The sequence below is a fragment of the Trachymyrmex septentrionalis genome, unplaced genomic scaffold (assembly GCF_001594115.1).
Source record: "Trachymyrmex septentrionalis isolate Tsep2-gDNA-1 unplaced genomic scaffold, Tsep1.0 scaffold66, whole genome shotgun sequence".
NCBI classification, from domain to species: domain Eukaryota; kingdom Metazoa; phylum Arthropoda; class Insecta; order Hymenoptera; family Formicidae; genus Trachymyrmex; species Trachymyrmex septentrionalis.
Genome location: NW_017305843.1, coordinates 2196418 through 2222669, shown reverse-complemented (window position 1 = coordinate 2222669; position 26252 = coordinate 2196418). Strand labels below are relative to the sequence as shown.

Below are 26252 nucleotides of genomic sequence, written 5' to 3'. Positions count from 1 at the left end.
AATATTCCTACGACTTTTGATTACTGAGTTATCGCGGATTAAATAAAAGAATTATTTTGACTTTAATTGCTCATAACTCCATTAAAAATTGTCGTATCGTATAATTTAAAAAAGAGATTTTTAAAGCTGAAACTTTACTCTATTAAGATATATTTATATTGTTGGTAAGAAAGTAATTGCAGTTTTTACTGATAGATGTCTTTTAAAAAAACGCGATGACTTTTTACTTGACCTAATATTAGCAATTAAGAACACGTTTTAAAATCACAGAAACGTTAATTATTATTTAACAGTAATTTTTATGTATCTGAAATTTTGCCGCAATTATTAATTCTAGGACTATACACTAGATCTCTTGGATTCAAGTAGTTATTTGTTAACTAAATGTAATTAGTTTTTAAATGTGTTAATTATTTTCTAAATGCACGTTAAAAATAAATTTTTTTAAGAGAATGTCAGTCATGGTGAAATATGAAAAATTCAAGTCTTTTCGGTTAACGTGCATTTCTACTAATTCAGATTAACTTTAATCTCGATTTAACTTAGTTTCTAACTTTTTTTAATTCTTAGTTCTAGAAAAAAAAAAGAGAAATAAGTTAAACCGTGATTAAAGTTGATCCACATTAATAGTCAGGAAACAGTAGTGTTTCGCGTAGAATTACCATAAATTACCATAAAATAAATGTTTAAACAAGGAAAAATTCAAACACTTCATTGGAATTTTCGCTCGGTCTCTCAGAGATCGGTGTGTGTGTGTGTGTGTAGTCCTCAGATTTTCAATCGCGTCCCACAGATTTTCTCTCTGCCCACGAAGAATGGCCTTGGATTTTGGTTACAGAGCACGTCGTTGGATAGTGGGAGCACGATAGGTCATCAGCCGGGGCCCGGCGGGCCCACGGTGGTGACGCGGAATGCCGGGCGCCGCTGGCTCTCGCAGAACTCGCAATCCTCGAGACAGCACTCGACCGAGGATGGGGTACGTGGGGGTAATGTGGGCGTCGGAGGGCCCGTTTCGACCTTGTCCTCGAGCCAAACCTCCGGTCAGGCTGCGCCTCCCGCTCTGCCGCCACGCAGAGTCAGTCCAGCCGCGGATTCAAGCGAGATCACTAACGCGGGTCCTATCCCGCGTGTCGACAGGTAACGTCACGCGTTTTATCCCTTTTCTATTTGAATTTGTCGCTCTGGGGAGTGGTTCTGACTGTTCCGTGAGCTCCACAACCAGTAGTAGTGCACAGGGCAAGTTTTTCAGCTTGGTAATCTCTGAAATATTAAAGATAACCAATTGAAAAGTTTAGAAACGTTGATTATATGAATTTGGGAAGATTTTGTGAGTGCGTGGTTACTATTGTGCACAGTGAAATCGTATATGTGTATATAAAATGGTGCAACTGTGTTTACTTGAGTTATTGAAGAAAATATCCATGGAATCTTATGAAGTTAGCGTGACTGTCGCGTAAAAACGACGAAAACAGTCGCTGAATCGTTATCCTGTTCATGCTTGTCCTTTCCATCTAGATTCCCTCTAGATGCTGGTGTTTACATACGATGTAAGTTTCATGATGCCCAACGGACTACTGCGAGGACCACTCTCGCGTTACTTCTTCGTGCACTCGGATACTCGCCGTCGAGCGTGACCTGCTTACATGAGGGAGAGAATGTTAAATTTATCGTCAAATGCCGAATCTAGAATGATGTCCGTTCTCAAGGCCGATTGGCTGATTAATCTGTAAAGACAAGATTGGAGTTTTTTCAAGAACTTCCCGCATGATAAACATGTTAAAAATACCAAATGTCGTGCGGTATAAAAAAAGATTTGTCTCTTTTATACGAGACATTTTTATTGACATTCAGAAATAAACCGAGCAAGAGCAATTGCTGTTCTCGAATCAATCAATTTTGACGGGTAAAAAGTATGATGGATAAACGTATAGATGAGAAATGTTTTGCAATGTTCAATACAGCGATTATACTGACACGAGCGTACGTGACAGTGGATTAAAAGAGAGGGTGGTCACTCCATCTTGCCAGTTTCTTATTCAGACTGAAAGATCGCTCTATTTAAAGTGCGGTTCTATTTAAGACATCACACTACTATCAAAGGAAGCGAACGACTCTACGTGTCATGTCGGTTAAAAGGTAAATATGATTAATTGAGGGCACAGATATTCCTGTCCCAATCGATTTGTTCGGCGCGTTTCGTCAGCTCCATATGTGGAGCGATATCGACGAAAGGTTATTCGCAGCAAGTATCTGAAATACGCTTCGTCACCTAGTTTCATCGTACGTTTTCCTCTGTCTTTAGCCCAAATTAATTAATAGTTTCACAAATCACATCGGACGTCGAGCTCATACAAATTCAGCGAATTTCTGTATTTTCCATCGATAATCCTTTTCAGCGCTTCGTTAAAATAAGTCCTAGACAAAATTAATTTCAACTGGAAGCTTATAAGGTCTTTTCATACGGTTAATTTTGCATTTCAATCATGTTTAACATTTTAACATTTCTCATTTACCCGATAAATCAAATTGCGTCTAATACAGCAGCATCAAGACTTTGAGGCGCAACTTGAGAGCGCCCCGGAAAATTTCATTTTCACGAGCGTCTTTTTCATCTCCAACGATCTCTTTGATCGCACGTTAATCACAAGGCGCCAAAGATGATTGAATCCCTAGTGGAGAGACTTTGAACTTTGTCCAGTGTGGTGAAAATATCAATCATTATACTTACTTTCAATTCATATCATTTGATCCGTCTTGCAAAGAAAATATGGCGAGATCGATGTTCTCGCATACATTTTTCTCATTAATACAACTAGTATGGAAAAATATCCATTTTGTTATTACGGGATGTAACACTTTCACAGTAGTCTGTAAACATTTTTTCCATGCGATGAAAAGCACAGAAAATGAAGAGCCTGATACGAAGATAAGAGACATAGTCGAGAGTACACATATGTCCGCGAAGAGATTTACTACGTCTACTCTCGAGGAAAACTATTCGGATATCTGATTGTCACATATTCAAAAAGATTTTTCACAGGAACATTCAAAAAGCATACTAGTACATACGATACAACTTTCGTTTGTTCGCTCTCTCTCTCTCTCTCTCTCTCTCTCTCTCTCTCTCTCACGCGCGCGCGTGTGGTGTGTGTGTAAAATTTCTTTATGTATAAAATAAATAACAATAAATAAAGGGCGAAGTAAGAGTCAACACATTTCTTTAAAAAAAGTCATACAATCAAAAGAATAAATTACAAATAAAGAAAAGTAAAATTAAAGAAAATATATAATAAAAAATAAAAAATAAATAAAAACTCAGTTTAAATACAAATAAATTACAAATTTCGGCTACCAGCCGAATTGAGCCCTCTTCAGACATTAACATATCGAAAAAATCGTAATACAAAATCAATTGTCGTAAATTCTTTATGTACACTAATAGCGAGATAGAGTGACACTCTCTATATTTTATATATGTATATAGGGTGTCACATACACACACGCACACACACGCGCACAGACACACACATACATACACACATATATATGTATATATCGCTTATTCTTTGCACAATATCACTATGTAAATATTCGTCGTAACAGACATGCACGTGAGAAGGAATGTGCATGGGGACGTATACAATCGAAAACGATCGCATCTATCTTACTTGAAGACATCGACGGAAACGGAAGGTTTCCGATCCGTGCCAACTGTCGCGTAAAATCCCCGGAGACGTTAAAATGCACCATGAGTTGATTTCCTTTTACGACGAGATGAAGCAAAATTCTGAGTTCGATGATAGCAAACAAAAAAAGTATGAATAAACCGGCGCAGTCGTGCAAAAGAAAGTGCAATTTTATTTATATATTTTTATGTTGTTTAATTTCGGTGAGTGAAGCACGAATCGCAAAGAAGAGAGGTTGTGTAATATTATAAAATTTGTTAAATTCGATCAGATATGCGATAAATTAGAATCAATCAAATAAATTATATAATCATTTTGAGTAAAAAAATATGTGTTATATAAAAAATATAATTTCTTCCCTTTAAAATCGAATAAGATGAAAAAATTAAACAAATTCTATTGTTCGAATATCGTTATTTTATTGTAAAACGTCACAAATCGAAAACAGCGATTAGAAAAATATCATCAAAATTGTCACAACTAAAACAGGATGATTTTTTAAAGGATTGTGAAATGAAAAGTGACAAAATGAATTCTTAGTACACACAATTAGATTATTCGTATCCTGCACATTTCTTTTCTTTGAAAAACTAGGATCAAATAATTAATTATAACATTTATATACAATTTGTTTAAATACACAATCTTAGAAATATTTTTTAAGATATTAAAGTAGATGTAAGAATTACTTAATAATTTTTCTAGTAAATTTGTTGAAATGATAAAAAAATTAACTCAAGACACGAACGATGTGTGTAATAAAAGAAAAATCATCGATGTGTGTACTAAGAGTTAAGAATTTTTGCTGATATATTTGATTAGTCAATAATTTTCTATCGAATTGAAAAATAGTTTTTATCTTTTCTGTAAAACTTGAATATATAAATTGTGTCATTTTTTAAATAAGGGAGCGATGTATATGTAAATGAACTTTTTATTCTTTTTTGCCAAATCTGAGAAGTGTAAAATTCCCATTTTATATTCGACAAACACGAGTCTATTGCTAATCGACATTAATATAAACATCAAATAAACTTTTGTAGAATAAACATTTAAATGATATAGTTAAGAATAGTTATTCTTGGTACCTCAGGCCGATGTCGAAAGGAGAATTTTCGGTTGCAGGGGCCCTAATGTATCGATCCTCCATCTCCGTAACGCATCAGCGGACCCTTGGGAGGTTGGCTCTCAAGGCTCCTCGTACAGCGTCAGCAGCAACAAGAGTCAGACAGCGAGCGGTAGAGGGAAATCCAGCGGGAACGCGCGTGGCTCTTACAATCGCGGTAGTTCGATACCATCCCTGAAACGTCACGATACATCCACGTCAACCACATCGACGACGAGCCATAAGCATCGCCAAGACAGCCACGGCCAGGTAAGTGGGAATCGCAAAAACGTCAGAAACTGCTAATCTCCGCTACTTCATCCGCGAGATGAATAGTGTGTTCCGTTTTGCGCTTACAGCGTAAAGCTTGCAAGCATCATTTGTCCTTGTTAAATATTTGATAAACAACAAGGCTTGCAGTGTGTAAGCATGAAAACGGAACATACCCCGGAAGTAAGAATCGAATTCATGCGGAAGCTTGAGAAAACAATCCCATGGATTGCCGTAGTAGATGTTAATTTAAGTTAAATGAGTTCCTTTCCTGACTGTTGCTTTAATAAGTGATCATTTAAAGTAACGTTTTAGCGTTGATTAATATTTACGAACGTGGCTTTATATGATTTATTCTAATTTATTTAATCTATTCTTAATCAACTTTGCTCCATTATATATATATGGAGAAAAACTAATGAACCATAATGTGTATTTAATGGGCTGTACATTCCAATCTCTTAGCTTAACCAAAGTCACTCTTTTTTATTTGGAATTAAATTTGTCCTGCCATAATTGTCGCATTGTCTAGCATCGTCATTAGTAGTAGCGTTATTCAAATACAAATTAATATAATGAAATGACGCTAGGAGATTGGGATGACACTTAGGGTGTCAATTAGTGAGAATACTCCCCTGTGCAGATCTCCGGCAGTTCCCGTCGACGCGATGCCGTAAACTCCTTCTTGTCGGGCAACAGCGGCACTTCCGGCGAGCTGTTTATCAGCGGCAATTGCAGTCGCGAGCTCTCGCCTGTGCGATGGTGCGATCGCGAGGTTGATGGCGTTTACTTGGGCCGTTCCGGCTGGGTGCAGGTACAGCAGCGGTCCCTCGACGAAAATCGTCGTGCAAACTATGAGAGCAACTTGGTAACCGCGGCCACTGGTACTTTACCATTGTCGCGACGGGCGGCGGTCAAATTAGCGGACTATCATTGCAACAGCGAGCCGGGCAAATGTCCGCAGGACTTTACCAGAGGATTAGACTCACAACGACCTGATTTTCTCGCGCTGCACAGCCAGGATTTCGACTCTATCACTACCAGTGCCTGCACGTCGCCGCACAGCATCCCGGAATCCTTCTCTCCACCATCGATTACGCCGATTATATCACCGCCACCGGCGTTCCAAGACGCCGTTGCCGGCAGAAAATCCTCCTCCAGACATTCGTCTTCCTCCGCCGTGCGCAGCAACTATGGCAGCAAGGCCCCTTTTCTACCGCGATCGAATGCCATCGTCGATAGCGACATTATCAGTCCGCCACCATCGCCGCCACCTCACCAGGTCAACTGGAGCTCCCTTCCGTCCAGGAAGAATTCCAGTTTAGCGTCCTCCAGGTCGAAGAGACAAAATGCCAATCAGCAGCAGCAACAACAACAACAGCAACAGTATCGTATGGCGCAAGCTAAGTCCCTGGAGGATCAATCATCCTCCAGAAGATCGCAATTCGCGCAGAGATATCTCGAATCGTCCAGCTCGTCATCATCGTCGATGGGATTCCGAAGCCTTGACAGTTGTGTCACAAAACCTATTATGCCTAGTTTGGCAGAGAATACAGATTCTTCAGTGGAAGGGTATGTAAAAAAGAACTTTTTTATTGCAATGAACGACTCTATCGGCAAACTTGATTTTTTTTTTACGTATTAATTCAGTCTCGATTACAAATTCTTGAAAAAGTAAAATTGATTACGGCAGAATTAAATAAATTTAAACATTGGTATTCTTCATTAATCGGCATAATCTATAATTTATATTTCATATAATTTATAGATATATCATAATAATCACTGTACCATGAAATGTTAACGTTAATAGTATTAACGGAAACTTAGAAATATATTGAAAATATTGATCTTTCGATACTAGATATGAAGATGGCGACGAAGACGATAATCCTAGTTCATCCTTAAATCTCAGTTTGGTGTCGTCGTCAGCTCTTGCCTTGAATTCGTCCACAGAATCGATTCGCGCCAATGGCGAACGAATATCGCCCAACAGGCAAGTATGCATATGAAAACTTATGAAATTCTCATATAAGAAATAGAAGTTCAACAGAAAAAAAATTGTTAAGTATTTTATTTATATCCATTTCTACTAACTAGATTTTCCATTTCTACTACTAAATAGATTAATTTTAATCTCGGTTTAACTTATTTCTAATTTTTTTCCTCTTCTAAAAATTAGATTAAGGTAAAGAATGAATTAAACAGAGATTAAAGTTAATCTACATTGGTAAATGGACATTAAATAGTTTTTAATTTGCATAATGTACAAACATTTTGAACATTTATTTTTGTATCTTTCAATCTTTTTAAATTAACATTCCATATATGTATGTATTAACTCGGGAATAGTCACTCGGGGCATTTTTATATCCCAGTTGCGAAAAGAAATATGAATGAGTGTAAAATTGCTTTATCAGGGTATATAACTTTTATTTATTTATATTTATTTATTTATTTTTTTTAATAATTATTCTCTCTCTACAAAGCTTTAAACATGTGAGTTTCATTGAGAGAGAGAGAGAGAGAAATAAAAAAACGTTATGTTAATTAAAATTTTCATTTTTAGAAATATTATTGTGTTTAATATTTGTTTGCTTTCTTATTATTTACGTTTTTTTTTAGAAAATTGTTTATGAATTAAATTCATATCCATTATGTTTATTGATAAGAATCATATCAATAAACATTATAGATATGAATTTAATCCACAAATACTACAATAAATTGAAAAATAATAATACATAATATGGTGTTACTAATATTGATTTAATTAGTAGAAAAATATCCCAGGTGATGATTAAAAAAATTAGGTAACTAGAATTACTCCTGAAAATTAAAAAAATTAATTAATTTACAATAGTATCGCATCGCAAATCGTTTGTTATGCAAAAATGAAACGCCTAAGTATTACATTTAGAAGAATCCATAGAAGCCAACAGGGGCTTAGAAGATCACCCGGATCCTCCGAGTCAGGAAAACAGATGTTTAATTCACCTTCTTCATCGTCTTCCTCGTCCAGCAGCGAGGGACGACAAGGGCGGTCACCTACGCCTAATCCATTCAGACGCGGCAATCCCTCGCGACAGCACCAGAGCGCTAGGACCAATCAGGTATCGCCCGATTCTCATCAATCCCGAGTTAGAAGATCCAGGAGTCTCCAATTACCGGAGAAAAGGTCGCCGGGAACGACAGGCCCGCAGAGAGAACACTCCCGAGAGTCAAACGAGGCACACAGAGTTGTTGTGAAAATTGTGAATGATCGAGGAAGTGATAGGTCCAAGCGCCATGTTCTTCAGAACAGTGAGTACTCTTCCTTGGATGTTTTACGTCTAAGATAATTTAATTCTAATTACAAGCGTATATCGAATATTTTATGATGCGAAGAATAAATGTTTCTCAAACGTATCTTTTATAAATCTCATATTCTCGTGAAAGGAAGATAATGATTATATGTAGAAAATTCTTATATCCTTATAATAAATTATTCTTACTACTACAAAATTTATTTTAAATATTTACATTAAAAAATATTTGCATAAAATTTCGAGCTATTCAATTTTTCATACGTTTTATAGAAAAATCAATGTGCAATGGAAAGTTTTGTAAAACACGAAGAATGTAGAGAAAATAGAAAATTTTATGAAATATATAGAAAATTACATAATAGATTGATTGTTCGAAATCGAATATTTCTGATATTAAATTTAGCGGACAAAAAACTGAAAAAAGAATTGTTTTAAAAGAAAATATACGATTGTTATCTGAACGATCAAAATTGATGAAAACCGAACTCATTCTCTTATCTGATTTTTCCCAAATTCTTTAGGAAAAGCTCAATCCACTGACGATACCATAAATGAGAATCTTTTCCGCGAAACGGAGATGGTGACTGAATATCTGTATGGCACGCGTAGCCGCGTCGTGCCTAGAAATATGATGTCAAGCCGCTATGAACGTCGCGACGAGAGCCAAGAGCAGAGACGAGGCAACAACACGTACGACGTTTACATCATATCCTCCAAGCAGCAACAGCAGCAATCTTCGAAAGCATCGAATTCTTCACAATCTCAACAACAACAACAACCACAGCAGTCGCAATCGCAGCAGCAGCAGCAGCAGCAGCAACAGCAGCAGCAACAACAGCAACAATCAAGGCGACCACGGACGCTGCAGAGAGGTGCTACTACACCAAATGCGAACGCGCCATCCACCAATCAAGACTTCTGTATCAGCCCAGATACAAAACTGCGTTGTAACAGCAGCACGTGCGACTTTTGGCCTCATTGCTCACAAAGAGAAACATTGTATTCGCCAAATCAAGCGCCACCACCAGTTTTCATGAAGCTGTCGCAGAGTTATCCAGCACATCAGAGACTCTCCACCGATGCTGGTAGTCATCGCGGAAGTGCGAGCTCTTCACCGGCCTCTCTCGAGCGAATGGACGATCGGGAGCTTCGCGAAAGAGATAACTTAAGGAAGAGCAGAAACAGCCAGCAGAGCAAGTATCAGGAAAGACCCAAAGCCATGTTTAAGCAGGCCAATAGATGGTCGCCGTTGGAGGGATCTAACGGAAATGGTCCGTAGAAACAAATATTTATTTTAAATTGTGTTTTTTTTTTTAGAAAAATTAGTTTTATTTTAATCTTTAATATCCATACAGCACAGAAGCTTACAGCAAACATTGTTGTAACGTTGTAATATTGCTGAAATATCGTAACGTTATTGGAACGATCTGTGCTATATGGGATAAATGGAATAATTTAGATTCCATTTATATTAGAGTTTTCTGTAAATAAAGTAGGCTCTGGAACGGAGAAGAGGGATCAGATGCATCATCGAGTATACCGGAAGCCCGATTTTCCGGGATCCTTCGAGAGCGCCGACAGTAAGGATAGGAGAGTGTCGCCTGTTCAAGGAATGAACGTCGTCAATAAATCGCCAAGCGGCGGCCCGATTATCTCCTCGTCGACAACCACCTCGTCGTCTTCGAGCAGTGATATTTGGATTACCACATCGGATCGCACGGTGACGAAGAGTCCGCGGAATGCAAAGAGCTCCGGTGGGTCCACGCCAATAGAGGACGCTGTGATCGGTTCGCTTAAGACGTTGATAGAATCACCGAAGGACGGTACACTATCCAGGCCTGGTAGCGCGCCAACTCGGGGTGAAGATTCGCTCACGGGCGACATCGTCCTGGACCCTCATCAGCGATCCTTGTCGCTACCCAAATCCTTTCTGGCGCACAACACGGCGGAGGGGTAAGTACCAGTAGTAGGATTTTTTTCCCCCACGTTATTTCTGCAAGTACGCGACTCGTCCGCGCAGATATAAATCTCGTAAAGCGAGATCTCGATGGAGAGTCCCCCGTGATGGCCCATACCTCCTGGTTCCCATTCGAATGAAACGACGGATGCAATTTCGAGGTGGACGGCTTCGTAGATTCACGAATGGATTCACCTTAAACGCAGTACGCGCCCGCGGCCGCAGTCGTTTAAATTCTGCGGTTAAGTTTACTGGGTTGCCGGGCCACCGTGCCGCGCCCGTTCGATTGCGCTGGTAATTGGCTCCCGATCGAAACCCCGTCGGGTATTCCATTATACGTGCTCTGCATACGCGAGCCGCGTCGGGACAGCCTATCGGACTCGCCGCATCCTTGGGATTAGAATTAAGCCTCCAATACGAATATTACAGCCAGCCCCTGTGCGCTTTAATTAGCGAATTTCTCCTGTAATCGATATTAAACTTTGCATTTTACGTTACGACGTATAATTAGACTTAAAAATGCTATTTCAAATTCGTTTATTAACGAAGCGCGCACTCTTAACATATCGATTTTTTTTTTTAGAAGCCCTATAAAAATTTTCTCATAATTATTATTTCCACAATAATCCGATAAAATACAGGAATATGATCGATATAGACATCTATCGGATTTTATGTAGGTATGTTCATCTCTAATACGATTTTTCTAAAATCGGGTTTTGAAATGGAAACAGAAATGGATACAGTTAAACGCGTATATGTATTCGTAGACTAATATTTTTACAGCACTGAAATTCGATTGGCAAATATTTGCGTACAACACGAAGACATATTCGAAATTTTCCTCTGTTCATTTCAGTTTATGTACAAGCTCTCGACATGAAGTTCAAAGATACAAATAAAAATGCAAATAAAATAAAATTAAACCTATTGAAATTAAAATAAAATGAATGTATTGGAAGACAGATTATTCAGAGAGAAATCTGCAGAACTCGTGTCACAAAGCGTTACAACTGACGCAATATTATAATGTACCTGACGTCAGGGAACGTATCATACGCTTTGTATCATTCATAGGTATTCTACGTATGATACTTGAAGTATGATATCTCTTTACTTTCAGACGTTTACGTATTATATGTCACACAACTTTATTTTTTAATCCGATGATCTTATTTAGATGTTTTGGACTGGCAAAACAAATTTACATTTTACTGCGATATCACCAGTTTGAAATGCGACAATACATAATTATATTGAAAATGAATTAGAAAAGTTATGGCATAATCAGATTATATGGACTTTCAAATTAAATCCACGCGATAAGAGCAAAAATTACAACGAATTACTAATATTACTGTATACCAAATTCATGTATATAACTGCACTTACATTTTCGATATTATTTCCTTTCCGTTTTTTATTTGCAAACTAAATTTTTCATAAAACTAGAAAACTTTTGGAGCAAACGTTAATCAGCAATATATAATACTTCAAAAACTTCGAAAATCTAAAAATATTGCTTTTTAGTCAATAAGATTAATAAATTAGAAGTTACAGTTATGTTAAAGTATAATATAACGTATCATACAAGTTTGATACGTATTCTACCTACGATACGCATTTATACGTATCAAACTTCCAGAATGTGTATCATAGAATGTAAATCAATCCTGCCTGACGTTATATTTATTAAATGTTAAAAGACACTCTCGTTTCTGTCGAGAGACGAGACCGCGAGGTTGCTGTGTATAAAAACACGCGCGCTTTGCACGCAAAACGGCACGTGTGAAGCTTTCAATTAAACTGTCGCAGGGAAGAGGCGTCACGACAGTCGTTGGCGCGTCCTTTGTCCGGCGGGTAAATGTAATTTTAGCGACGCAACCTCGCGAGCATTTTCTTTCTCGATGCGAACTGTCCTTCGTTTGCTCCATCGCGAAATGACGAATGACGTGGAATTTGCGATGACACGTTACTAACAGTGTAATCACGTGCAACAGACACATCGATATATCCCCGCGAGGAAAATGTACGCGTTAATTTCTCGTTAATTCTCGCGTTTCTGCTTCTCGCGTCATCCTGTCAGATTAACAATAAACTTGCTTACTCGCGCGAGAATACGGTAGATCCCGATGCAGACTTGAAATTCGACTGCTATCGCCTGCCAATTTGCAGTTTTACGCAAGAATGCAAATGCATACGGATCGGCGTGACCTAATTCTTGATTTAATTCCTCGGCCATCGCACGGTAATGAACGTCACATAATCAATTTTGTTGTCATGAGAATTTTTCTTTCTTTGGAAGCACGCGTGCAAAGCGTGACACGATGTAATCGCGCATTTATCGAGACAATTGGGCGCAAGTGTAAACTCGCCCACGCGCGGCCCACATACGATTTGTGCCTTCGTGTTGATCCAGAATAATGGAGTAGCCTCGGCGAAATGGCAAAAATGATATCCGATTGACTGCCGTTATTTTTAATGCAAAATGCGAAAAGCGTTCTTCATTGGATCACACGCTACAGAGCTCTGTTTTCTGTGGCTGAACTAGTAGACACTTTTGGAACTTAAAGTGAGATAGATATGTTCGATATTTATTTAAAGCGGGAAAGAGAGTTGTGAAACAGTTTAGTGCAGGAACAGAAAACAGATCAAAGAATAAGGTATCTAAGCCGAATAAAACCTAGCATTAAATATATGACACTTTTAAATTGCTTAAAAACACTTTACGCCTAGAATATATATTTAAAAGATGCCATAGGAAGTATTTAGATAAAAAAGTAGCTAGAAAAATTAAAATCGACAGCAACATATTTGTTTAATGCAACAAAAACTTATGACGAAGTGCGTGTACGAACTATTTTTATAACAGTTTACTGCAAAGTTTATCAAGTACACATTATTTTATTATAACATATTCATATATAAATTCAATATATTTTATGTTATTCAATTTCCTAGCTGTCGAAAAATAACAAATAAATTTAATTTTGAGATAATATTTTTTTTTAAATAATGTACTCTTATTGAATAAGGTCCATTTAAGTGATTATTATTATGGTAATTGTTATTTATTTGTTATTTGTTTATATGAGACTTCCGCAATTTAAGAAGATAAAATTGTATCCAATTGCTAGAAATTTTCAAAGATTAAAAAATTAATTACAGATCAAATCATAGATAATTGTGACGTTTAAGAGTAGAGTAAGTTCTAAGGTGCATTTTTTTATGATTTATAATAATTTTAAAACTAATTTAGAAAGATAATGTTTAATTTCTTTGTTATTTTTAATTTATCTTTTACTTAAGACTTATTATATTCATATACATATAACATGGCCTAATAGCAGAGTTAAAAAAATTTTTTTGTTTATCTACAAATATTCTATATAGAAGATACATTTTATTTTTGTGAATGAGAAAAATAAAGATTTTATTTTTACTTAGCTTATTGTAGTATACCTCTATAAATAGAATTAAAAGAAAAGAAAATTAATTAGGTGGATCTTCTTTAACTCATTGTCAGGTATTTTATACAAATTCAACACACCGCGATTCTATCTCTTCTTTTCCAAAAAATTTACGATGTTGAAGTTGATTACGAACTTGAAATTCTCGGATATATAATTCCGATATGAGACAAAGCGCTACGTCGATCGTCTCGTTGCTAATTGATCTCTCGCTGAACCTTGTCCAGTTGGTCGTTTCGTGCGCGCTGTCAGACTTCCAAGCTTGACGTTATGTGCACTGAGTTTCCAACGTTTCTGAACTCGACATTTAATCCGGTAAACGCGAAGTTCCATGAACTCTCTTCCTTCTTTCTAACATTCGTGAAACGCAAAACTTTTGATCCGCCGACCTCTTTGCGTGAGTTTCCACTGTATGAAATATTATAACGCCAGGAACTGCGCGTTCCCGAGTTTATCGGAACGGAAGTCACGTTGGAAGACATTAGGTATCCGTAAGAAATCGCAAGATAAGAGACAGGGATTGCAGATTTTTCAAGATCATTATAAAATGATTGATGATCAATTCGGCCATTCTAAAAAAGATGAGAAATTTTTTTTTATTATAAGCCATTTTTTACAAATATTTTATATTTTTACTTTATTTACACGTATATTTAATATTATTTATAAATACACATATACATATACATATATTTAAAATTATTTACAAACAATATTAAATTAACTGACATTTAAATTAATAATAAAAGAAAAGATGGTATATAATTACATGGCTCTTGTAAGTCAAATATAATGAGCTCTCTTAATATCTCCGTTATTAGGTAATGAATTATATTGATTATTTATAGAATCATTTATTTAGTAAACCGTCGTTATATAATATCACGATTCTATTCACAATAGCCAACATTTATTATGATGTATTTTTATTTATCAAGTTCCGGAACATATTCAAAGTACATTTTAGTATTTAATTATATATTTCCTCATTGTTTATAAACTTGAACGTATTATCACGTGAATATATATATGCTTGAGTTTGCTGTCTGTTATTTAATATTTAATTTGGCTGTATATTCCGAGTTATATAAAGTTAATTTTTAAAGGGCAAAAGAGAGGATTTCAAAGGCCCAGAAAGCATCATTTGTGCGACTTTGTTTTGATTTTCTTTTCAAAGGTTTTGTGACACAAACATCCATTTCCATGCATAAGTTTTACTATCGTTTTTTAATATTGCATTTTATTTCAAAATTTCTCTATAATAATAGGGACCTTTGAGGCCTAAACTTCTGTTAGCTAATACTTTTGCTCGATTGAGGATTAAGGGGCTTATTCTGTAACTGTCATAGTGAAATGACTGTCATAGTAGTATTACAGTGTTATTTTTTATTATGTATAAAACCTGCGCAATCGTAATACTACAGTCGTTAAAAGTGACAGAATAGGTCTCTAAACAATAGCACAACATTTTATTAATGTAGTCCCCTAAGAGTGCTTAGACAACCTCTATTTTTCGAAGTTTTTAAATAATTATTTAATAAGTTAAAGTTAATTATAACTCTATCGCTAATTTATAGTTCATATGCACTATAGATTTTTAGTATTGAATAGCCTATATATAGGAAAGAAATTAAGTGTACATGTATATATATTCTGAAATATTTTATTTTTTTATAATTCTGCATCTTTTAAGCAAAACCAATTTTTTAAATCCATTTTTGTGGGAGGTCACATCACCATCCTTATTCCTTTTTGAAGTTTCTCTTTGAAGCCTATTATGCTTTGTCGCCATATTTTTATAAATAATATTCTAAATAATAAATACATATTTTATAACTTTGAATTCATAAAATTGATTGAGGAATATACTTCGACAAATATAATATAATCGCAATCTAAGTTTTCAATTTATATATTAATTATTAATTATTAACAAAATTAGTAAAATATAAACGGGAGATTATAATATCATCTTTTCCTCTATTAAATTAATTTAATATTATTTACTGATAATATCAATATATAAATGAATATTTAGATTTACATATAAATATATAAATTTATATACAGATGTTGTATTTATTATATTCTCTTAATATTACTAACACGTTATAAAAATATGTCGAGAAGTATTATTAATTTGATGTCGCAACCATTCGCATGAGATCGTTCATTTTGATGACATATCTAGATCACTACTCATCTCTCTCTATCAATCCTCTAATTCTAATAACTATAGTGCATATATATTGTAGATCTCAACGCTCGCCATAAACATTTCTTCAATAAAAGTGGCAGCCAGTAAATAAAATAAACAGTATCGTCGGCAAATGAAAATATCGATCTTTATCTAGGCCATCAAATCTCACTTTACGTACGCGCGATGACTGACGTTTATTTAATATTTATGGAATGTTATCTATCACGAGAAACCACATTCTTCGGCTCACGACGCCATAAGTGTCACCGATCGATGTATCATACTACCTTTCTTTTTATGATGCCTCGGAAATATTCTTTAATTATTTTTATTTTTCTTTTTGCCTTATTTCATCAGAAAAATTCCTTGACGAAAATACAAATATCGAATATGATAGATTTTAAGTGATAGAAAATAACAAACTTTATAAAAGATAATTAAAAATTATTAACAGCCTTGCCTTTTATAATTTATAAGATATATTTATAAAAAGAATATCGAAGAGAAATTAATATGTAATATTAATAATATATTAATATATAATATTTATATACATACATACGTCTTTTACAACTGTACAAGAATGATAGAGATATATTTCTCCTTCACACTATAAAATGAAGGTACACTAAGAGAAGAGAGAGAGTTACAATAATAATTTATTGCACATATCTATAGTAATATTTATTATATAATAACACAGTAGGCAATAATAATAATATGGACAACTTTTATGCTCAAAATACACATTGTTTAATGTTGCTATAAAAGATGATAACTAGAGTGATGTCAGAAAAATATATTAGTATGATTAGAATGAATAAAAATCATAAATAAGATTTTAACAATATATATATAAAACAGCCATAATAATATTTTGACGTTTTATTTAATTTTAATATAAATTAATATAAATCAGGTTAGTTAAGATCGTATTTTATAAATGTTTATCTTATAATATATCTCCACTAAATTATTTTATAGAAATATTTTAACGAATAACTCTAAAATTATAAAATTAATGTATTTTCTACTCTCTATTTTATCTAAAAGAAATATTTTAAATAATTTTTAAATTTTTTTTTAACTTTTGAATTGCTTAATTTGCTCATAAATATACTGTCGATGAATTTCTTTTGATTAAATAATAAAAAGAATTTCAAAGAATTTTTTACGTCTCTTTTCTACTTGAATTTTTTACGTTTCTCTCTACTATTGGATCCGCTATTGGATACAGTACAATAACAGCAGTGTTATGGTCAAGTAAATTCTCGTTTACTTTTCAACGACGCCTACGTATATCGAGAATTCTATATGTGGGCGTGGAAACTAAGACAACTTCTCAGGTCGCAAAGCTCGATTCTGTGCTATATATCGACATCGACTACGCTTGGAGTATTAATCTTCCAAGGATCGTAATTTGTGCGACAGGTGGTCGGCCAAATATCGAGGAATCGACCGCTGATACTGATTAGAGACGAGAGTGATCTAATTGTTCAATGAATTGATCGGAAATTAACATCTCGTATAATCCTAATGCTCGTACACTTCACAAATTACTCCGTCTTTTCCACAAAACTTGTTAATGTATCGCTTTATCGAGATTGATCGAAATGCACCTTCCGTTTCAAAGCCATCGAATCTACCAAATGTTTATTTCATACGAGATTAGATTCAAGTCAGATTACTCTTGGAAACGTGAATGCATGGAAAATCGATCAATAAAGGAAATAATTATCCCTGAAATAACTAAAAAATTAAATCTATTTTGATTAATTCTTTTCTTAAATATTTAAACTGTACGGTTATAAACTTTATTTTTTCGAATATGCGATATTCAATCGAAATGTTACATCGAGCTGTCGAATTAAAAGCCCTCGAAATGATGGAGATTGCACGCTCGCGCCCCTCAATCAAAATATATTGCTATTTACGTTATATTTGGAACTTCATCGCTCGCATCGATGCATCGTGTTGCCGCTTATTTTCTTTGGTCCATTTCGCTGATCCTCATATAGATGGACGAGTATTATTGATTTCGCGACCACACGTATTCATTTACACTCATAATTGGGACAGCACTGTATACACTTGATACACTTGAAAGCGCAAATCGCGTGCGTTTCGCGTCAAAGTCAAGCGGAAATTATGATTTCTACTCGTCAGTTTGATAGCGCAACCGGGTGCCTTGATTAATCAACGAATTGCGATTCGATGCATTTAGCGATGCGCTTCAGCAATAACTGCCATTAATCACTGCCCGAATGATGCACTGCGAATATCATGCTACTAAATTATTGACTATACTGACATTTTCTAATATTTTATTAACATCTATCAAAACATTAATCACTAAAATTAATTTGGGGGTTCTTTTCCCCCGCATATAATAATTACAGATGTCTTACCTTCTAAGCAAAAAAAATAGAACTGAAAATATAATTGAACAAACGAAATGTTGTTTTTCTTTTTGTCATCAGAAATGTTGCAAATATTGGAAAAAGAAAGTGATCATAATGCTTTTTAAAATACACTTCGCACAATTATATCATTTTGAAACCTAGAAATTTTGCCGATTTTTAAGAGGCTATATCTCAGCTTTCAGGGATTACAAGACAATTTTTTTGATTGCGTTATAAAGAATATCGATTTTGAAACAGTTTTAAAATAACTTTTCTGCTCCATCGAATCTTTTACTCGAAAACTATAAACAGGTCGTATTGAAATTCTGAAAATTTTGCGATGTTTTAGTTTTTTATAAACAAAATAAAGATAGAAAAATGTCACTATAAACATTAGCAATAGGTTTTGAAGTCAAAAACTTTTCTTTTAACATAACACCACATTGCTCTAGCATGTCTAAAAGTTGAGTTATCAAATTCTAAAGTGAACGGTACATTTTGCAAAATTTTAGATAATTATCACAATCGCGTCACAATGTGCATTAAGGAAGGTTACTCGGTTAGAGTTTATACATCATTTGTGTAAAGAGAGAGAGAGAGAGAGAGAGAGAGAGAGAGAGAGTGCGCGCGCGCACTGTGTGTGCCTGTGTGTGTTTGTGTGCACGCGCAAACAAGGTGCCCCGTGAAAATCGGAACAGCGCTTAAGAAGAGGTTTTCCAAATTATTTTAAAACGAAGATTCTTATACCAAAATATCGAACGAATAGGGTATTGCAACAATGAAATACAGAATTTGTAACAATAAAATAGTAACAAGTATATTCTATCGAGCATCTACAATTTCTTATACGCTGGATAATTAATCTTTGAAGGACCGAAGGCCCCTTTAGGGACCTACTCGACAGTGGCGCCACCTTTTTCGTCATTCAACCCTATGACATTGACAAAAAAGTTCTAGCCCTTTAAAAAAAAGTCGATCAAAAACATGCCGGTTTTCAGAAGGTTAATCAACGGTGATGCTCGAGGAAGAAACGTTTACAGAACTTTATTACCTCTCCGACTACGTTTTCGCGACAACGCGATATTAACTAAAAACTTCTTTCGACGGTACGAGCTCACGCAAGATAGATCATAATTCGTAAACAATCTGCGCAATCGTTAAAGATTAGTTGAATTAATATAAATATAATAATGATATATATAATCATGTTAATATGAGCCAGCGCAAGGTATTAGTGTGTGATATAATCTTTATCAAAACTTTATTAAGGAATTACGATATATATTACAACCCTCGTTTTAGGTCCTCTTTAGTACATAAATTAATGGCGCAAAAACAATTAGTTATTAGTAAGATCGCATTATGATGACTGTGTTTAATTTTAACAGAAAGTTGTACATTAAATTGACAGGTTTGATGTAACGTTGAATCGGAAAAACGTAGGATTACCACCTACTCTGTTATTGAATTAAAATTTTAATAGCGAGTATGAAAACGTTGTTAACAGTTCAAACGCTCGACGGATAAATGATAATCATTATCAAGCATTCGAACTGTTAACATCGTTTTCATACTCGCTATTAAAATTTTAATTCAATTACGCAGTAGGTGGTAATCCCACGATTTTTCCGATTCAACGTTACATCAAACCTATCAATTTGATGTACAAATTTCCGTTAAGATTGGACACAGTCGTCATAATGCAATCTTACTAATAACTAATTGTTTTTGCGCCATTAATTATGTACTGAAGAGGACCCGAAACGAGGGTCGTATACCGCAATTGCTTAATAAAATTTTAATTATATCACATATTAATACCTTGTATTGGTTCATATTGGCATTATACATATCATTAGATTTAACCTTTTCAGCCTATTATTACTTTTGGATAAACATATTAATACTTGATAATACTTGAATGTTACATTACAATTCTCCCTTCCCTTGGAGAGAGATCGAGAAGGTCTTAACTATAACGAACGTCGTAGCCATCAATTTTCAACCGATAGTTACCTGGCGGTATGTCACGAGCGAGTTGTGGATATATGGATAATCTTTTAATATCTACAGTACGAATAGCGATGCCCCATGGATCCATAATTCCCATGCGGAGGATAACTGGATGCTCCTCAGCTCTTTTGGCCTGACGCTCCTCTCGCTACTTTTCAGGGTGGATTCCACGGCGACGACAGGATCCGTCTGGACGGCTACTTCCCTGCCAATCGGGGAGGTTTGCGTGGTAACAGTTTGATAGGAGCCGTATATACCCCGACCCATGGCCACCGCTCTTCCCGGGGCGTCGATTTCGAGGCCTGTATTTCCGCATCTCGCATCGCGGGCCACTCCCGCACCTGGACACTCCGGGTGGAGTAATGGCTGTCGTGAAAACGGGTTACAGTGAAAACTGCGTACAAGAGTTCCTCCCAGAATCTAGGAATTTTGCCTTCCAGCCGTTTCAGAGTCGGGCGATATCGCCACCAAAAGTCCTCCCAGGTTTCCTTTATCCTCCTTCGGAAACGATGGTAGCTTCTCAAACGATTTCGGTAGCTACGGGCATTAATTTAGGATTAGACAAGGTCACGGGATGTGATATGGTTTAAGGTCTTTAATGTGCACCTTCCCAGCAGTGGTATTTTTAAGCGAAATTTACAAGCTCACATACACTACGAGAGAAAGAATTCTACTAACTTTGACGAGACCCTGGAATTTCGATGATAGTTTGGCGGCGACATTATGAGCCATGGGCGATAAGGCGCTCCTCCCACTTCACAGCGTTTCGCAGTTTCACTTCTCGGTCTCCCTGACACCGTGTGTACTGGCAACGAGTGTACTGGCTCTAACTCGTGACCTAAATTCGAAAAACCAGGTGAGATGCAGACCGACGAATAATGTGCGGTATTATACGCGAAATGGAAATTCTTCAGATGAACATCCCATTCGCAGTGGTTGCGATCTAGGAGGGCTATGAAAATTATTTTGAGTACCCGATTTATCCTCCGACCGGGTTGGCTTGCGGATGATACGGCGGAACGGTTATATGACTAATATCATGTTCTACGGCGAAAATGCTCGTAACGTTTTATTAACGAATTCCGTATCATTATTCATCAGCAAAAATCTCGGCGTATCCCAGCGCGAAATGACAAGATCTTCCAGAGTTTCGCATATGATTTTGCCGTCCTCAGTACGGGACATTCAACCCACTTTGTAAATAAGTTTTATATCAGAAGAATATATGCGAAACCTGACTTATTATGCAACAATGGATTCATTATATCGGCGATTAATTACAATGACTCTCTGCAATCTTCCGATCTATGAGTCCTGCCGGACTAGCCTGCTCTACTTTTGTACGCATACATATATCACACGCGCGGACTTTGCTACATCACGGAACATATTCGGCCAATAATAGGAAAGATCTAAGCGTTGGTAGGTTTCATCAATATCGAGATGTGGCTCATCGTGAAATTTGCTTAGAGTCTTTATTCTCATTTCAAACGGCAACACGAGTTTTCAGCGGTCTCGAGATTCTCTACCGTCGAAGTCATAGTCGGTTTTAAGTAATACGTGTAATTATCCATCTATTATTTTCCAATTTAAGAGCAATTTAGTCTTCTCCGAAACCTCGCGAAAAAGTTTACGATATCAAAGGTCAGCCGTTATCAAAAATTTCTGCGTTTGCAATAGCTATTAAAGAAAGAGTAATAATTTCGTGATTAATCCATCACCAGTGTCATTCTCGAATGTACACGATAACGCATCTTTCCGATGTACAGTTTCGTAATCGTATTCTAGTAATTCTAACGCCCAACGCGTTAATCGGCCAATTGGATTTTTCAGATGGTGAAGCTAACGTAAGCTATTGTGATTGTCACTATCTTGAATCTACACCCCTCTAAATATAGTCAGAATTTCTGTATCGCCTAAACGATCGCCAAATACTTCTGTTCGGTAACAGTGTTTCTTTTCCGGGTCTGAAAGCGCGCGATTCGCAAACGCGATATTTTCCGCGCAATCGATTAGACAGCATACCGATACCAGAACTGGCGGTCTGCAAGACGAATGGAACGATAAAATCGGGACACGATAACATCGGAGCGGATACCAATTTCGCACGAATTTGCTCAAAGGCGTGATTTTGTCGCCTCTCCCTCTTCCAACGCTATTTATAACGTTAATTTTTTTTTTCAATAATCGCGTAAGGGGCTGGCTAATAGTAACGAATTGCGAAATAAAGCGATGGTACCAGGACGACATGTCCAAAAATCTTCGTAATTGTTTAAGGTTGTACAGAGCTGAATATTCTAAGATCGATTGTTTTTTTTCTGAATTGAGACAGTTAAGTCGTCTCTCTGTATTGTAAATCCCAGATAACGAACTTGTGAATGACAAAATTCACATTTCTCAGGATTTATAGTAAGACCAACAGCAAAGATTTTATCCAAACACGTTCAAGCCATTCTAAATGCTCCTCGAAAGTAGCCGTTACAATAACTAATAACTGTCGTTCAGGTAACGCAAACGTATGAAATTCCATCTTCAGTTCGATTAATTTATCTAAGAGTCGCTGAAAAGTCGCGAACGTTCCGGTAAACCTGTACAGCATTTGCGTAAAATGGTAAAGTCTTTTATAAGGAACACTAAAGGTATTTCACGACTATTTCTTATCAATGGTAAAGTACGCCTGGCTCAGATCTATCATCGAAATATATCAAGCAGACCATAATTTGTCTGCGATGCCGTTTATGTTAGGTAGCTGATTCACATCCTTTTTCGACACGCCATTTACTTTACGAAAATCTAAACAAAAACGGTATTTTCCGTTAATATTTTTAATCATTATGATACGGTTCGACCATTCACTAACTAAACGATGACTCTATTATTTCGGCCGTTAATATCTTGTCGACCACCTCGCAAATGGCTTCCTGAACTTTAGGCAAGAAACTAAATAGCGATGCGTTTTGCCCTACATCTATTTTATGTTCCGTAAGAGAATTAACACCAGGATTTCCGACAGCCCTCGGTATTTTAGCTTCTAGAAAATTCTTTAAACACTCCTCTCGGGGGTTAATTCTGAGAGTTCACAACAAGTACTCATGCTATTTTCCTTAATATTCTCAAAAGGATGTCGCTTCCTTAGAGAACTCGCAAAATACCATTCTGAAGACGCAAAATCTAAATACTAATACCGTACGTGCATAGAAATTCTATTCTCACGATATACGGAACAGTTAAATTCGGAAGCAAACAAATGGTAGTTTCCCGCTGCATCCCCTGTAAGATTTGCAAAATTACGAAACTCGTCTCGACGAAGAGCTACTTGGAATCGTGGGCAGCACGATGCGCGTAATTTAATTATTCCGTTAAATCCCATGACGGACTCAAGCGATCAAAAAAATTAGAATGCAAATTAAATAATCTGCCACCGATTCGTGCTCTATTGCTCTTCCTGCGTACGACGTAAAATGTCATCTCGAAGTGCATATTGAATGTCGGAAACATTTTTGTCACGCAGTAACAAATTGATCCCACGTTTACCATTCCGAAGTGCGAAACCAGTAAAACACGATACTCGAAAGGAATGATAAACATCGAAAAAAATCTTGATCACTAATAGGGAACAATTCACGCCTCTCCTCAATACGAACTAGAAACGCCTCTATAACATAAACAGTAGCGAATTCAACATGATTACCTTACTGCTTAAGTTTTAAACCTATCCATATGTGCTCTTTGTTTCATGTTTCTTGCTCTTTATCTCTTGCTTTCTTCCCTCTTTGCGATCGTTTTATTGACAATCATATTTCTTGCCATGTATTTCTTGTTTCTTCCGAAGTTCGTTGACTTTTGTCTCGGGCGATAAAAAAACGAAAAACGAGATAAGAGGCAAAATGTAAAAAATAGCAAAAGACAAGTAACAAAGTAACAGGCTTTACGCATTAAGTTTTTGTATGTGCCAAGACCTTTACGCATTATAAATTTCTGTAAACAAAGTACGGAGAATTCGAAGGATCGGCAATAAATAAGGGCGATGACATAACATGCGAGGACACATCGCAAAAGTTAGAATGATCTCCCGAGTAGTCGTGAAGAAGATGTCCCGGACTATCAAATCACATAGAGGTCGCAGTGATTAAAGGGTGTAAAACAGCCAGCGCATTTTTTCCCACGTTCTGCAAGCGCGAAGAACCAGCTTAACTCGACACATCTAACTTGTAGCAATAAATGATCGTGTAAAATAGCAATGCGTCCCTCGGTATTCTGTCCTCGTCACGATAACTCATCCCTCAAACTTTCGATCGAAAATTTATAAATCCACGAAAATCGCGAACATCCTTCAGACATTCTAAACGAGACACGAAATCAGATGGCAACATATGGGAATAACGGGATCGAAAAATGCAGACAATAAATAGCGAGAAATCCTCAACATTGCGTGAAAATGAAAATATATTTCTTTGTTGTGGATTTCCTTTCCCCGAATACCGAAGTTCGTAACGAATAACAGTTATCGTACGCAATATTTGAAACGGTCTATACAATCGGTACACTCGCAATCACTGAAAAGGATTTATACGCAGCAATAATATTTAAGACATTAATATCGAGTGAAAAGAACAACACAGAGAGGCTTCAAATGTACGCGAAAGTAATAAATATGAACATTAAAGGAGCGTTTATACTGATCGTATGTCGTAATCTGTAAGAATTAACCAATCACAGTTGAGTATTCCCCTCTCATTCTGTAAGAGGGGATATTTGTCTGTTATTACTCAATTCTTACTGATTACGGCCAGTACAAACACTCCCTAACAGGTTGACGCAAACGATACTGACGCAGCGGAACTGACAGCGCAAATAACACCTCGCGAAATTGAGACGTAATAATAACTGCTCGAGACAACAAACATTTGCGAAATTTCCAGAAATGTAAAAATATGAAATGTAGCACGAGAGAAATTCCAGGACCGTACAAAACTAACTCTATCCAAAACGTGATACTTTTCACTAATCGCGACGCGCACAATTTATACTGCTAAAAGGAAAGGAATTAGTACACAGCATTCACATGAAATTCAAATAGCAAAAAAAATACATGAAATAACAAATATAGGAAAGCTATAATGTTAAAGGCGCAATATACCGTTCTCGCTTTCCAAAGTTTTCGTTAATAAAAAGAGAAAACAAAATTTTATTTCAATACATCGAGCCCCACACGTTGGGCGCTAATTTACGTGCGTGTGACACAACTTTGTCGTGCGTTCACGATTAATATTGTTTTCGCAGATAGTAATTAGTCAATAGGGGTTGGGTAAGTTAATTTTTTTTTTTAATTAAGTTAAGTTAAAGTTAACTTTGAAAATTTAACTTAGTTAAGATACAAGTTAATTTATAATGAAATTAATTGAATTAAAAGTTAAGTTAATGAAAAGAAGTAATTGAAAAGTTAAAAGTTAAATTTGTTTTTTTTTTTAATTTTTTAAATTCATGATTCCAGGGTTCCAGTTTTACAAATAACGGAAATGACAAATACTTCATTTAGAAAGTACTTTATATTTTATTTATATGTTTTGTTTATATATACTGTATAAGATTCGACACTATGAATACTGGTGATATGACTAAAGCTTCAGACACAATACGAGAGAATAACGGTAATAATAAGAAATAATAGATTTCAATCTATCAGAAACTAGATACATCGAAATACACGGTTTCTGACAGATTGAAATCTGGGGGTCGATTATGTAATTTGAAATGAGGTGAAAATTACAAAAGTGAGCAAGTTCACTAGAATATTTATAATTTCATTGGTCAACACCTAGTAAATTTGCTTACTTTTAC

The 26252-nt window shown here is 35.8% G+C and overlaps 1 protein-coding gene across 1 annotated transcript in view; it reads left to right on the top strand.

Annotated features, from left to right (window-relative positions):
- Positions 1–26252, top strand: part of LOC108753190 (filaggrin) — a 135329-nt gene that overhangs the window by 30016 nt on the left and 79061 nt on the right. Inside the window, exons 4-10 of the mRNA XM_018494572.1 lie at positions 839–1137; positions 4812–5061; positions 5705–6633; positions 6926–7062; positions 7981–8364; positions 8891–9640; positions 9866–10322. Coding sequence (XP_018350074.1) covers positions 839–1137; positions 4812–5061; positions 5705–6633; positions 6926–7062; positions 7981–8364; positions 8891–9640; positions 9866–10322 — 3206 coding nt within the window. The remainder of the gene's footprint in view (positions 1–838; positions 1138–4811; positions 5062–5704; positions 6634–6925; positions 7063–7980; positions 8365–8890; positions 9641–9865; positions 10323–26252) is intronic.